The following is a 15,177-nucleotide window of genomic DNA, read 5'->3' on the forward strand; positions in this document are numbered from 1 at the left end:
GGGGGGGGGGGGGAGGTGACCGTGTGCCGGCACACATAAGTCCCCAAGGTGGCAGTGTGTCCCCTGCCCACCCCATCACCTGCTCGCTGGCACTTCGGTGGTCTCTGGGCTCTGCCATTCGCACATCACTTTGATTGGTGTCACTCAAACAGCATTATTAAAATTCTGCTCGTCACATCTGTGCAAAGTGATGTAGCAATTAGAGAAGGCGGGCCTGCGCTCTGGGGAACGCTCTGCACCCACGTGAGCGTCTCAGAGTCCACGAGGGGTTTCCAGGAAGCGCGGGCAGGGCCAGCCTGCTCTGGGGGACTCAGGGTACCCGCAGTCTTCCCATCGACCGCCCCCCTGGCCGCGCCCGGAGGCTGGCTTGTGCTGGGCTCCATTTCCTCCCCACACGGGAGGGCCCTGGGCAGACAGTGAGGATGGGGACGCCCTCCCACCGCCCAAGCAGCCACCCCTGGGCGTCCCGCCCTTGGCACTGCCTTCGGATCCCTGCGTCCTGAGGTCACGTGTATTTTAAACCGACCCCAAGTGAAAGGACAGTTACCCTCAAGATAAAAGTAGAGAAAGTGTTCTGTAAGAACAAAGCCTGTTTTCCCCGGGTTGAGCCCAGAGGGGAGTGTGCAGCTGTGAAGCGAAGGCCGCCGTCAGCGTGGGCGCTAGGACAGCCTCCACCCAAGGTCCGCAGCCGGTCTGCATCTGGAACCTCGTGAAACAGACTCACGGCTAATGCTTCCTGCATTTTTCCTTCTTGGGGTTCTGACCAAAGCCAGGGTTCCCAGCTCTGGGTCAGGCAGGTAGTCCAGGGGGCCGGGCTGCGCCCACGTGGGCGTCCCACACACCACGTCCCCACAGAGGGTGGCACCGGGGTCCCGGGCCCGGCCTTGCCCGAGCAGTCTGCCCCACGGCGCTCCCCTCCCCAGTGCTGTCCAAGCTAGTTTCTGCAGCTGGACTCCTCTGGGCAGAGGCAGGCTGCATGCCAGTGGCCCCGGCGTCCCCAGCACAGGTGCACGTGGCTGCAGCGAGCCCACAGAGATGCCTCACTGCAAGCCGACCCCTCCCAGGGAGGGGCTGGAACCGGGACTTCAGAAATCCACAGAGCCCAGGAGTAAACGCGCTCCCCCCGTTTTCCTGATGAAAATGCCAGACTACAGGAAGTATCAAATAGGGGCACGGCAAGAACCCCTAAACCCACACCAAGGCCGCACAGGGCGTCCACTCCATGGGTTTGGCCGCATCCCTTGTCCTCACCTTTGCCACGTCTCAGAGCAAGTGCAGACCTCCAGAGCCGTCTGTCCGGCCCTAAAATCTTGGGTTCAGAACTCATTTAGGTTTATCTGTAAACCCCAAGCAGTGAAACGCACAGACCTTCCTTCAGGTGCCTGATGAGGTGTCACCCCGGCGTCCCTGGTGGCCAGGTTCCCCTTTCTTTCTCCTCTATCAGTTTTGCTCATTCTAGAACCTTCCGTGAATGGAACCATAGCACGTGGGCCCTTGTCTAAGCATCTTTCGTGTTGCATAGTTTCTGAGCAGAAGGAGATTAAAGGGAACGTGTGCAGCTCGCACAACGACTTGCAGCTTCCTCTGAAAGGCTGAGACCTGCTTCAGGTCCCAACGCAGGGAGTGTGAGAACGCGGAGCCCCCCGCCCACTCTGCGTGCCCCAACGCCCGCAGGCCCTGCCGTGGAGCCTGGGCCCCCCCCCCGCCCCGTGCCGGGCAGATGGGAGCAGAGTCGCTGTGTGTTCAGACCCTCGCATGAGGTCGTGGGGCCTGGTGAGCCCCTCGGGGAAGGACGCAGTGAGCGGGAAAGGCTTCCCAGGCCCGCGGGCTGCGGGTGCTGAGCCCGGGTCCTCTCCCACGGAGGGCCAGCTGCGGTGCCGCGCTCGTCCTGCCGTGCCCGCTGCCAGACGCCCTGGCTGGAGGCCAGGATGGCCTGGGGCCGGAGGATGCATCCCAGGTTAGGGGCCACGGAGGTAGACCACGTGTGGTGGTGCTGACCCGGCCTGTGCTCTCACTGTCGTCCCTGCAGGATGGGAGTCCCAGCTTCTGGAAACAGGATTCCTGGGGATCTTCCTCTGCCCTCTCTGGACTCTGTCTCGATTGCCCAGGGGGACCCCCCCGTCCCGGATCGTTCTGTGGGGCTTCCGGTGGCTGATTTTCAGAATCATGCTTGGAGCAGTAAGTAGAACTTTTATTTGCTGTGTTTCGGGGAAACGCTGCCCGGGTGGCGGGGCCCCTTCCGCTGTTCCTGTGTTCCCTGTGTTCAAGCACCTGAAACAGCATGGCCCCCCGCCCTTTCTGTGGGATGGGTCACAACTCACAGGAGGAGTCCCTGGGCAGCTGCGCCCTCCCCTGCCCTCCTGGAGTTTCTGGAGTGCCTGAAACGCTGGGCCCGTGGATTGGCCACTAAGATGTGCCAGTCGGGGCTTTGATCACGCCCCCACCTACCGATCGGGTTAGGCCCCTCGGTGGAGGCTAAGTGACAGCGACCGATGCTATGGGAGGCTGCTCGGCCCGGCCTGTCGCGGTCCCGTGTGCGCCGTGGGACAGGTGTCGGTGCGGTTCTGCGCTCGCCGCCTTGGCTCTCCCGCGTTAGGTGTGCAGCGGCTCCTGACGGAAGGGCGCACGGCCCCGGGCCCACCCCAGGGACGCCGCGGCCTCAGCGGGGTCTCCTGAATGCCAGCCTGCGGGCGGCCCCATCTCTCCCATGTGGCTGGTCCGTGGTGTACGCACTGCCCACCAGCTGTTCTCTCCCTTCGCGCCTGCCCTGGGCCCCGGACCCCGGCATCCCTGGGCCCTCGCAGGTGCACAGGTGCTTCCGCCTCCACCTCCACCTCTGGGCTTCATCAAGTTCTTCAGAAACTCTCTGAACCTTCAAATCCAGAGTGACCTGCTTCCTTCTGTCCCCCGACTAATGAGGCACGGGACTTGGCAAATGGCGTCACTTCCTCTTGCGTCCTTCCATGTTGTCCTGGACACCCTGTCACGTGGGTACCGAGGTACCCGTCTGCTGCAGCCCCCGGGCAGAGCCAGCACAGGTCACGAGAGCCAGCAGCTCCGTCCCCTCAGCACAGATGCCCGCAGCCCGCAGGAGGCCCCTGTCCCTGCCGGCAGCCCCATGTGGCCCTGTCGGACTCAGGCAGCCCGGCCAGCTCTCCGGGAGGCCACCTGCCCCCTCCCGTCGTGTAACTGGTGTTTCATGGTGGGTTCCCACAGACCCCTGGGGCTTCCCTGATGCCCCCACACCCCGTATCTGTGTGGCCAGCCTGCCATCGCCTTGTCACCCCCAAATCCTGAGGGTCCGTGAGAGACGGGCGTCCCGGGGGTGCGGACCGCTCCAGCTCCTTAGTCACAAGCCTGCACTTCACGCACCGCCCAGACGCTGCAGCAGCTTCATCCTACGCGGGGAGGCCGCGGGTGCCTGGGGCGGGGGTGCGGGGGACACGGGGGCCGGGCTGCAGGCGAGGGAGCCCAGGAGCACACGCTTGGCCCTGGCGTGGCGGGCACGGTGCCCGAGCAGGGACAGGTGTGTGTGGCCGCGGGGCTTGGACCCCCCCACGCGGCGCGGTCCCGGGCTCCCTGCCACGCAGGCACAGAGGCGGGAGTCCTGAGGCTCACAGCCCTTCCCCGGCCACGCTGACGTCACTGTGTGGTCGCGACACACGGTATTGGGCTGTGGCTCTGTGTCCACCCAGCGCTTCACTTTGGATTTTCTCTTGAGCTTCTTTTAAAAATCATAACGTGTGCAGCGTCTCCGCTCCCCCCGGGGACCAGCCTGGGATGGCAGGTTCGGGGTGCGAGTAGAAAGGCACGGCCCCGCTAAGCACGGCCGGGGGGGGGGGGCGCAGCCGTCGGGCTGCTGTGTCCCAGCCTGGTGACGCGGGGGGGAGCAGCGCCCACGGTGCCTGACAGCGCCCTGGAGCACCGTTCACGGCGTTTTGATTGACTGTTCGCAGCAGCTGGATGAAAATTGTCAGATGAGCTAAAAGGGGTAATTACTGGATCCCGTGTGCATGCCGGGTGTTGCTCATCCTCCTCCACGGGCAGGTGGAGACCCGGCGGGCCCGTGAGGCGGGGTGCCGGCGCCGGGCCTTGTGTGCCCAGAGGACCCCGGAGGCCTGTGGGGAGAGCTGCCCACCGTGCCTTTGTTGCCTGCAGCCAGCCACTGCACACACCCAGAGGCTGGGGGCTCCTTGAGCCCGGGCCCAGGGAGTCGCAGAGCTGTGCGTACCCGGCCTCTGGCCCTGGAGCACCCGGGGTGGGTGCGCGTGGCCTCCCGGGGCTGCCGGGGCCGGAGGGTAGCCGCCGCGGCTACCCGCTCTCAGTGCAGAGCTAGAGCTGGACCCCGGGCCTGTGCGGCTCGTCACACCCACCGCATGACAGCAGGGCCGGGGGGACACGGCAGGCGCCTGGCTGGCTGCTCTCTGCCTCGCAGCCTGCGGAATTGGAGGGCAAGGTGCGGAGGGGAGGGCGCTGGGCGCAGGAGTCCCCAGGACACGGCACTCCTGCAACTGCAGGCTTGCGCCCCCGTGGGTGCTGGCGTCATCGTGAGAAGCACACACACGCCAACCCTAGCCCGAGGACACTTCCTGTTGCTGAGCAACGTTCTCCAGGAGCAGAGCCGAGGTGGGCGGTTCAGGGCTGAGGACCGGCCAGCCTCGGAGATCTCGCCACCGAGAGGCGGTGCCCTGGGCGGTCCCGGCAGGGGAGCTGCTGATGTGCAGGCTTGGGGGCAGGGTCGCGGCAGGGACCCGAGGGGGCTCCGTGCTGCTGCTAGAGCTTTCCCGAGCGCTGAGATGTTTTCACAATACAAACCTGAACACCCTACGCACTGGACGCACGTAAGGTCGGCAGAGGAGATAGTGCGGGTCTCAGACGTGAATTACCGATACTCACAGAAGAAACAGGACATCGGAAACTCTCAGGGATGCAGCACCTTTCCTACTGCGAGAACCCGAGGCCCAGAAGTTCTCACTGAAGAGCTCGATGGACATTTACGGAAGGAACGGTGTGGAGCCTGCCCACGCGCATCCAGAAAGCAGAGGGGAGCCTTCCCAGCTCCCGTCCATCAGGCCAGTGAGGACAAGGACGTTTCAGAGCACAGTCCCGTATCCTGGGACGCACTGACCGAGCACCAGGTGTGCGGGAGACCTCAAGGGGGGTCGTCATCTCAACTAATGGGTGGAAGCACTGTTCACTGGTGCACAGCTGGCGGAACCTCTCCCGACACACGAGGAACGGGAGGTTTCTTCAGCCTGATGCCTGATGCCACGCGCACCCACGCCGGGTGCTCCACCCCAGGTGCTCCACCCCCATGCTGCTCTTGCCTGTGGGGCACTGCACGTCCCCAAGGTGGAGAGCACCCAGGCATCCCCCTCGTCACACCTGGCTGACACCGTTCTAAAGGTAGCGGCTTGTACAAAAGAGCAAGAAAAAATAACCAAATCCCTGTCGCTGCGAGTGACACAAGGAGGTTACGTGTGGAGGATGGCGAGGTCCCTGGAGCCACTGCGTGCAGTCAGCCAGGTCGGAGGCTGTTGGACAGTGAGATGTTAGGCGATCACAGTCCCGAGCTCTGTCTCCCCGTCCATACCGCCCAGACGGCCTCCCGCATCCGCGACCCAGTGGCCACCAGCGCCAGCCGGGATGCTGCCTGGGGCCCCCGTGGGCGAAAGGCTGCACCCGAGCCAATGACCTCGTGCTGCTGGGCGACAAAGCAGTTTCTGCATTCCCAGAATCAGACCTCGTCAGGTGGGTCGGGGGACGGTCACGGGACGGCTGCCGAAGTGTGTGAAGACCCAAGGCACAAGCCCTCCCCGCGCTCCCAGGGGCCCCTACGGCTCACCCACAGCAAAGCTCCTCGCGCCTGCCACCACCCCAGCGTGAACGCCCCACAGGACGGGGGGTGAGGGGCCCCCGGTGACATCAGGAGCTGGGAGAAACCAACACTGAGTGCCCTCTGGACGTGCCTGCTGCCGAGCTCTGGGTAAACCCACGGCCCCTCAGAGGAGCCTGCCAGAAGCCTCCTTGGGGCAGGTGTCCAGCCCAGAACCCGGACCGGGTCCCTACGTTGCCTTTGTATGTTCTCCTTCGGTGGCTGTCTTTTCCTTCATTTCTACCGAAGCCTCTCTGTCTTGATCTGTGGTGTCCTTGTTGTTTCATTTGTTTTTCTAACCAAGTCTCTGGTTGAGCCTTTGTGAATGTATCAAATAAATACATTGAGTCATTGGGGTTTTTTACAGAAAAATTTTAAGTACGTCATTAATAACATCCAAAAGCATAAAATACTTAGGAAGTTTTAACAGCCGCCCAATGCTCTGTACCCGACCAGCTACCAGACGTTGCTGAGAGAAATTAGAAAGCCATCAACAGACAGCTAGCACGTGAGTCCCAAGCCCCAGAGCTGCTCACTGCCCGCTGTCCCTGAACTGATCCATAGATTCCATGCTACCCAGACGTAATCCTGGAAAGATTCTCAACCTAGAAGCTGATGGACTGACTTAGACTCGTATGGAGATGCCACAGGTGTAGAACAGCCAAAAACTCTCTGGTACATTATAGGAGTCACTTGTTCCAGGATTTCCCAGAGGTCCCAGCTGGCGAGACTGGACAGTGAGGGCATAAGGACAGATGCCCGTATGGGCGGCACAGTCCACGGTCCAAAAATAGTCCCACACGGAAATCACTGTCACGTAATTTTTGACAACTGACCGAGTCCCTTCCCGTGAGAAAGCCCAGCACCTTGGCCGTGTGGTGCGGGGGCGTCTGCGGGGGTGGCCCCGGCCTGCACACCACGCCCACGTGGGAAGTTACCTGCGACGGTGCAAATGCAGAAGCTGCAGCCCCAGCACTTGAAGATCACCAGATATTTTTACAGTTTGGGATGGGCCACGATTTCTTAAAACACGGAAAACATTAACACAAAAGGCAAAGATGGATACGCTGGACACCATTAGAATGAGGATCCTCCGTTCCCTGCAGGGAACCGTGGGGACACAGAGCCTGTGTTGGGTCCGTAAAGAACACGTAAAACCCAGTAACAAAGATGATTCAGCATCAGAAGGGGGGATTTTTAGCAAATACTTCACACGGCAGGCCTGCACATGGCCGTTACAAGCCCCTGAAACACTGCTCGAAGCCCTGGCCATCAGGGAACCGGAGGCCGCGCGCCCACAGGAAGAGCTGAGCTCAGTGACGGCAAGCGTCCTAGCTCGAGCTGCACAAAAGACCGCAGAGTGGGTGGCTTGAACAGCTTTTACTGCCTCATGGTTCTGGAGGCTGGCAGCCTAAGACCAGTGTTCTGGTGCATTCTGTCCCTACGGGGACTCTTCCTGGCTTGTGGACGGCTGTCCTCATGCAGTGTCCTCAGCCGGTGGGGGCAGAAGCTCCGACATCTCTAACGCATGCACGAATCCTGTTGGGTCAGGACCCCATCCTTATGGCCTCGCTTACACTGATTTCCTCAACCTGTATACGCCACCCTGGGGGCTAGGGCTTCAGCCCACAGATCCCTGAGGACACAGAGGTCAGGCCCTTCACGGCAGGGCTGCATTGCTCTCCTGCAGGCTTGAGAAACGGTGCCGGTGTTGAGTGGTGGCAGCCGCTGAGGCAGTTCCACGGCCAGCCTGCTGCACGCTCTGCCCCTCGGGGCTAACTCACGGGGGATGGAGACGCGCTCTAGAAGCCTTCTCCCAGCCCCAGGAACTGGAAACCAAGCACGATCCGTCAGCAGCAGGATGGGCGACCCACGCTACATCCCCGGAATGGAAAGCACTCAGCAGAGTAGAGGAATGACGACCGACACTCAGAGGACCCAGCCATCTCGCAGGCGGATTCTGGGCACAGAAGCCAGGGGCTCCCTGTGGGTCCTTGTGCAGCAGCTTCCAGAACCAGCAGAGCTGGCTGTGGCCGCAGACACGGAGCAGCTCGCCTCTGAAGGATCTGGGGTGGGGACTGACCAGGGGGGTCATGCAGGAACTCTGGGGCCATGGAATCGTCTCCTGTGTGGACGGGGGGAGGGTCCACAGGCGCACGCGTGCACAAAAGCTTCTCAGCTGCGTGATTGGGGTGGGACATAAATTATTCTTTGAAGCCTAACAAGAGGTGAAGAGCCAGGGGAAGCCTGGGGGACAGGGCCGATCGGCCCCACCTAGAGCAGACATCTGACAAAGTGGCAGGTTTTCCTTGGCGTTCTTCCGTTGAACAGCAGAGGAAAGACCATCAGCCCGGCCAGCGGCTTCAGCTCGAGAGAGGCCCACAGGATACGGCTTCCTGGCCAACTCCCCGCACCCACCGCAGGCATGGGCGGCGCAGGGCGGGACGTGGTGCTTCTTCTCCTAGCTGTGGGCGCCCACTGACAGGTTACGTGACGGCCCCGGACCCTGTGGCCCCTTACTGTTGGCACGTTAGGTTCCAGGCCGTGTCAGGAGCACTTCCCCGCTACCCCGTGCGGCCTCAAGCCAGCCTGGGGTGCTTGAGGCTGCAGGTGGTTCTCCGGGGACCGGGGTCCCCTGCTTCAAGCTGCTGGGTTGGCGAGTGGCCCTGCGGTGCAGGTGACCCCACTGGACTTCCTTCCTCAGAACAGATGTTCACCTGTGCACTCCTGCTGGCACGGGGCAAACACGCATCAGATGCTTCTCTGGAAAAGCTTTGGAACATTTCTTGCATGTTTCAGCACAGTTTTCTTTTAAATGCATAGATTTCAACCATATTAAGGTGGAGAATCTTTTTCATTTGCAGAAAATGGCAAAGAGCGTGGGTGTCTGAGTCACTGTATTTAAGATAATAGTTTGCTCTTAATTATGCTCTAAAAAGGTTTTCACTTTGTTCTGAAATCTCCGCTTTTGTCAAGACAGAAATACGTACGTGTGTCTGCAACTCAGTTGGTACCGGCCGGCTTCATCCCAGAGCACGTGAGCGAGTGTCTCCGCTTCTGGTCACCGAAGCCCAAGCCCTTTGCGTCTGGCGCCTGCACTCCCCAGGGGGGACCAGACAGGGGGGCAGGGTTGTCCCTGAGGCTTCAAAGCCAAACTGTCCCGGGCTGGTCCTGTGCCGAGGGCTGAGGCCTCCGCTGCTGACTTTCTGGGGAGCAAGGCAGGTTCTTGTTGCCAGGAATTTTCAGAGCTGGACAGGGAGGCAGGATGTGGTTTCAGTCTGGACAACCGAGATGCACCTGCTCTGTGTGCCGCCCCCCTCAGCTCCCCTCTGGGGGTGCACGCAGCCCCAGTTTGCGGGCCACAGGCAGGCGGAGGCTCTTTGCTGCTCCTCCTCCCGTGAGAACTCCTGGCTTCGGCTTAGGTCATGATCTCAGGGGCATGAGATCATGCCCCACAGGGCGCTGCTCAAGATTCCCTCTCCCTCTCCTTCCCGCTCTGCCCCCCCCCCAAATTTAATGCCCTGAATTCTTATCAGATTGCAGCTGAAGTGAGCCGTTGTCATCATGAGCTGTGTATTTTGCTATGGCTGCAGCAGGCTGTTTGCAGGTACAGTGAGTGGAGGGTGCAGTAGGAAGGGGGGCATGCAGCACAGCCCCCGGGCGCCTCTCACAAGCTGGCAGGGCGTCTAGGTGACCCCCGGGTGACCGCAGTGAAGAGATGCCAGTGTCCTTTCCAGCAGCTTGGTCAGCAGGGGTGTGACTGTTGAGCTCTGGGCCGCTCACGCTCATGGTTGTCCTGCCATGGTGTCCTGTGGCACCCACGGTGGGGCCCTGCCAATGCTGCTTGCATGCAGACCGTCCTGTTAACACAGGAGCAAAAGCCGTACCTGAGATGAAAAAAAGCGAGGCCTGTGGACCGACATTATTTCCAGGTCCACGTCTGGCAGAGCCAGAGCACAGCCAGGCTGTGAGAAGAGACTTTCCTCAGACGCAGGCAGTCAGCCTGAGGCCTTTGGGTATGGGTCACCCATTTTAAACCAAGAGCTTAGATGACACGGACAGATTCCTTCACAAATGCAGCATCCCAAAACTGAGGAGGAAACAGGAAACCGACACAACTCCGTGTCTGTTAAATACATTGGACCTGTAATCAAAACCCTTCCAGACAGAAGTGTGGGCCCAGACGGCCTCCCAGCAGAATCTAGCAGACAGATGGCACCCCCCCGCCCAGACTGTTGGGGACCGGTGGAGGCGGGAACACTTCCCAGGGGGGTTTTGATGTAACTATGAAACCAGACCTGATGAGGTCATTACAGAAGGGGAAGAGAGACCAGCATCGCCCAGGAGCAAAGGCACAGACACTCTTCACAAAACATCAGCAAATCAAATCCAGCAACAAAAAAAGGCTCCGTCTATTTCAGGAATGCAAGGTTGGTTTAACATTTGAAAAAAGGAACGCAGCTCACAACAAGTGACAGGAAAGCAGCAGGTGCAGGGGCAGCACACCCAACAGTTTGACAACCGTGTGTGATGGCGGGGGGACTCCCTCGTGACAGCCAGCCTGGCCTCACTGCTGGGGACGGGAGCGTCGTGTTGGAAGCCTCGCTGCAGAAGGCTGGAGAAAGAAAGCAGCAGCACAAAGCTTGGAAGGGTAACGAGGACACTGTTGTTCACACAGGCGATTAGAGACGCAGAAAACCTGGCGGAACGTGAAAAGCAACAAGTGAAATGAGCACACGAGCTTCATGAGGCTGCAGGACGCGAGAGCGGGGTGAAGCCGGTTGTACCTCGTATGCTCTGAAGAGATCATCAGAACACAAGGCCTTGATAGTACTGCCCTCCGCTGCCGGGAGAGCCTTCCATGCCTGCAGGAGCCTGGCTGCGGACGTCGACTGCCCGCACGCAGCAAGTGCAGGCATGGCGGCCCGAGCCCGACCTGCCCCGCGCACCACACCTGTTTCACCCAAGCTTAGTGCAGAGTCAGGGCAGTTCCCGTCAAAGTCCCAGTGGGCTACTGGGAGAAGTTAACATGCTCACTGTAACGCGCACGAGGGAAAACAGAGAATCTTAAAAAAGAACAAAGTTGGGACACAAACTGCCTGATTTTACAGCTTAATTTAAAATGAAGCGTGGCGTTGACCTGTGCTAGAAAAACGGACCCGGAGCCGAGCGCCCAGAAATGGGCCACAGCTCCCCTGTCGGCTGGCACTCGACCAGGGGCCCCCTCTTAACCAGAGATGCTGAAGCGTGGGGAATGAGAGCAAACTCTGCCACCAGGTGGACCATGGGCCAAAGCATGGAGGGACACCCGGCGATACCTCACGGAAGCCCAGCCACAGGGGTACGGTCGACTCTCCAGCCCAGGCACGAGGTCCCTGGGGCTCACAAACGTAAAAGCCAAGAACATAAAGGTTCCTGCAGACAACACGGTTACCGTGCGGTGGGCACACATTTCTTTGGCTATAGCATTAAAAGTAATTTTTGCTAAACATACTTCATTTGATGCTAAAATTTGCATTATGAAAACCCAGCACTGAGAACAAGTGGGGAAGCCAGTGCCGGGAGAAACCCCCACAGTACCCGGGCCCAACCCCACGTCCTGGACAGACCGCTGCAGCGGGAAGGCGGACACACGGCTGAGCACACGCGGAGGAGACCCGACGAGCCCAGAGGGGCGGGGGCAGGGGTGCAGGCCCCCACCAGGCAGGGCACATGCCTGCCGTGTGAGCCGGCCTCCCCCACCCCGTGGGCCTGCGTGGAAGGAGACCCTGGCCCACGCAGAACAGCTCCACGTCCATCCACGGGGTGTAACGGAGGCACGTCCAAACCCCGAACGCGTGGAGTGCAGCCCGCCCGGCCCGGAACAGAGAGCAACGTCCAGCAGGCAGGGCCTCCTGTGAGCGGGGCATGGAATAGTCTGGAAGGCTTCCGAAGGACGTTCTGTGGGGGGCACACCTGCATCCCATTCCGGGCGACAGGAACCTGCTCGTGTGCGGCCGTCAGCGCACTTAGGCGGTGTGTGTGTTTAGTGTAAGCCAGCCCAGCTTTGGGGAGCACGGCTCGCAGGGTGACTTCTGACACGCCCCCTTGCCGTGGGACGCAGCCCCGAGATGGCGCCCACCTGGGGGGCACCAGCGGGTCATCGGCACCCCGGGCCCGGGCAGCGTGGGCAGAAGCGTGTTCCTCACGACCTGACCCGTGCGCGTTGGGGTGCTGTCCCGCGAGGCTCTGACGCTTGCTGGTGGGGCCGGGCCACACCTCCTCTCCACGGGGAGACTCCCCCTCCCGCGAGGAAGGTTCCAGCAGAGGTGGGGCCGCAGCGGGGAGCGCATTGGGCTGCGTGCGGGTCCCCTCTTCCCCTCCGAGGCCTAGCGGCCGCCTTGACAAAAAAGCCAGACTCATCTCCAGGGCCGCCTCCGTGTTCGCACTCCACTCCAGAGCGTGGGTCCCACGGGGGCTCCGGCCCTGTGGAGGTTGGACCGTGGCGGACACCACGGGGGGCAGGAGGAGGCCTGGGGTCTACAGGGCAACGGGCCCCGAGCAGAGTCCTTGAAGTCAGGGCCCTTCCCCAGACCCAATGCCCCCAGTGGAACCGTGTCACCCGTCACGATGGCAACGTGGGAATGTGGTGCACCCCCGCGAGGGCCAAAGCCAAGTGGGTGCCACAGGGTCCCAGGGCCCCTCACATCCAGTCCACTCAATCGCAGTCACACGGATGGAGGAGCATCCGGCTTTCCCGCAGGCACGCCCAGGACGCCAGACCTGACTCCAGCTCCGAGGCATCACGGGGGCTTCTGGGAAGTACGGTCCGTGGTCCTCCGACCTCTGGCCTCTGACCTCCGGCCTGAGCTGCAGCCCCGCGCGGCCCCTCTCGGCCTCCATGTCCAGATGCTCCCCTCACAGTCTGGGCTTAAAGGGGCACTGAGTCCTCCTGCTGGCGAGGGCCTGTGCCCCCTCCTGCTCCCTGTGGCCCTGGCACAGCCGTGGACAGAGGCCTCCGGGACCCAGGGGGACAGTGACATGGGGACAGGGCAGTCCTGAGATGGGCCCCGTGTCAAGTAGGGGGCACGCGGGATGAACCTCAAATGCTCCCGACGTATAGCGATCCCCCGACTCCCCACTCAGGGACACCCGGGTCCTGCGGGCCCTGCCCAGCCCAAGAGGGACTGCAGGAGGCCCGAGTGGCACCCACACCGCAGGCCTGCCCACGGGGGGAGCAGCACACCCTCCACGCCCGGGACCTCGCGAGTGTGCCCCGCCTGGGGTCACGGAGGCCTCCCAGGCTGTTGGAGATGGAGCGGCGCTGTCTGCGGGCGCCAGGTTGCTCAGGAGGGGGTGCTCCATGGGTGGGTGCCCCCGCGAGGACTGCTGGGCACAAAGCAGCTGTGTGCGCCCCGGCCTGGCACCCCGAGTGCAGCGGTGGGTGGCTGCGGGTCCCGGGCCCTTCGGGTCTGAGCCGTTTTCTAAGAATTAATTGGGGGCTGAAGAGGCTGGCAGGAGTCTTTGTTCCTTTGACGCTCACTCAGGAAGGAGGAATCCGTGGAAGATGTGACATGTGCACTATGGGGACGAGTCGGGAGGGAGGAATATAATTACTCTCCACTCCCGGAAGAACCTCTCAGATCTTTCAGTGTCTCGTATCAGCTTAGAACTTGAATGACATTTTAATTATTTTGTTTTTTTTCTCTTCTGCCTGGTGAGCGTCTCTGAAGAGCCCCATCCGGATTCCGCGGGGTGTGGGGAACAGGCTGTGCTCATGGGGCTGTCGCGTGACGGGGCTGCGCTCCCAGCCGGCCTGCTCCCCGGCTCTGGGCCGCGGGTGCAGGGGGCCGCCAAGGTGCCTGGGGCTGGCACTGCTGCGACCGCAGCCACTTTCCAGAAAGATGGGCCTCCTCTCTTCAAGCTGTACCGCCCAGGTGCCTGGGGCATGGCTCTGTGTTGGGGTGCGCACGCCCCAAGACACCGGGTGCTGGGGTGGCTGGGGGGCACGGCGGGTGCACGACCCCAGAGCTGGCGCTGAAATGGCGACCCCATCAGAGGGTCGGGGCTCGGGGCAGCGGAGCCCTAGGAGCCCCCGGGACACGTCTGCACGGCGGGAGCATCGTCCCTCGGCCCGTGGGGGCCTCAGGCTGCCCGCGTCGCTGGGACTGTCGCTCCTCATCCGTGTCGTCTGAGGGCTGCTGTGTCCACGGGACCCACCGAGCCAGAAGTGCCCCTGCACCCAGTCGTGCACAACGCATTGGGCTCTGATTCCCACGCCCTGACTGCTGCGTGGACGGCCACGGAGGCCTGCGGACTGGGACCGTTCCGTCCCAGCACGGAGCCTCACCACCCAAGGTCCTGCCCCTCATGAAGGTTTTACGGTCAGCCGGCGGGGCCACGACCCTAGTCATGCAAGCACACACGCCACTCGACGCTGCTGCAAGGGCTCCACATTCTGATCAAAGCGCGTGGTCACGCGGAGCCGGCTCCCTGAAGCCCAGGGCAGCGCCGCCCCCGCCGGCCCGTCCCCACCCCTCGTGACTGGTGTCTAGAGTCTGGCTCTGGCGCGGGGCATCCGCAGTCCGCTCTTCCCCCAGTGGTGGCCTCTGCGCCCGGCCCCTTCCTCACGCCCGCCACCCTAACCAAGGTGGCGCCTCCCCTGCCGACTGGGACTGGGGGGCGCGGGGGGGGGGCGCGGGCCGGAGCTGCAGACCCCGCATCATGGAAGCCGACCGCGTCCCGCAGGGAGGACTCAGGGCGGAACCCCAGGGCCTGCGGGGGCGGCGCAGCCAGGCCGCTCAAGAAACCCGGGCTTCCCGGGCCTGTGGGTTCTGGCTCAGCTGTCGGGCCCTGAACGTGGCGCCATTACAGCTGCGCTGACACCTTAGTGCTGCCGTGGGTCAGACAGGAGACACCGTGGCCCCCGAGGCTTCCCCAGGTCCCCCTGGCTGGCACCCCCCGGGATGGCTGCTGCTCGGGTGGCTCACGGCCCGTCTGTGTATCTTGCCTCGGCAGGGCCTGATCAAGATCCGGGGAGACCGGTGCTGGCGGGACCTCACCTGCATGGACTTCCACTATGAGGTGAGCTGCATGGCGCCCAGGCCGAGCGGTGGGGCTGGGGCTGCGCGCAGGGCTCCTGGGCTCCTCAGGCCGAGCAGGGGCAGACGTGTCATCTGGGCGCTCACCCGGGGCGGGACGTCACACCTGAGATGTGGAGTCGCACCGACTGCCCTCCCTTCCTGCCCAAGGGCCCGGGAGTCCCTCCCTCGGGCCTGCAGCCAACTCCCTGGAAGGTGCCAGAGAGCGAAGGGACTGCGGGG

The 15,177-nt window shown here is 62.4% G+C and overlaps 1 protein-coding gene across 5 annotated transcripts in view; it reads left to right on the forward strand.

The window, feature by feature from the left end:
• Nucleotides 1-15,177, forward strand: part of LMF1 (lipase maturation factor 1) — an 80,607-nt gene that overhangs the window by 44,572 nt on the left and 20,858 nt on the right. For all 5 annotated transcript variants that reach the window (XM_041750537.1, XM_041750538.1, XM_041750540.1 and 2 more), the window contains 2 exons: nucleotides 2,030-2,178; nucleotides 14,873-14,938. In XM_041750537.1, the coding sequence (XP_041606471.1) occupies nucleotides 2,030-2,178; nucleotides 14,873-14,938 (215 nt within the window). The remainder of the gene's footprint in view (nucleotides 1-2,029; nucleotides 2,179-14,872; nucleotides 14,939-15,177) is intronic.

This window comes from Vulpes lagopus, chromosome 3 (genome assembly GCF_018345385.1).
Source record: "Vulpes lagopus strain Blue_001 chromosome 3, ASM1834538v1, whole genome shotgun sequence".
NCBI classification, from domain to species: Eukaryota; Metazoa; Chordata; class Mammalia; order Carnivora; family Canidae; genus Vulpes; species Vulpes lagopus.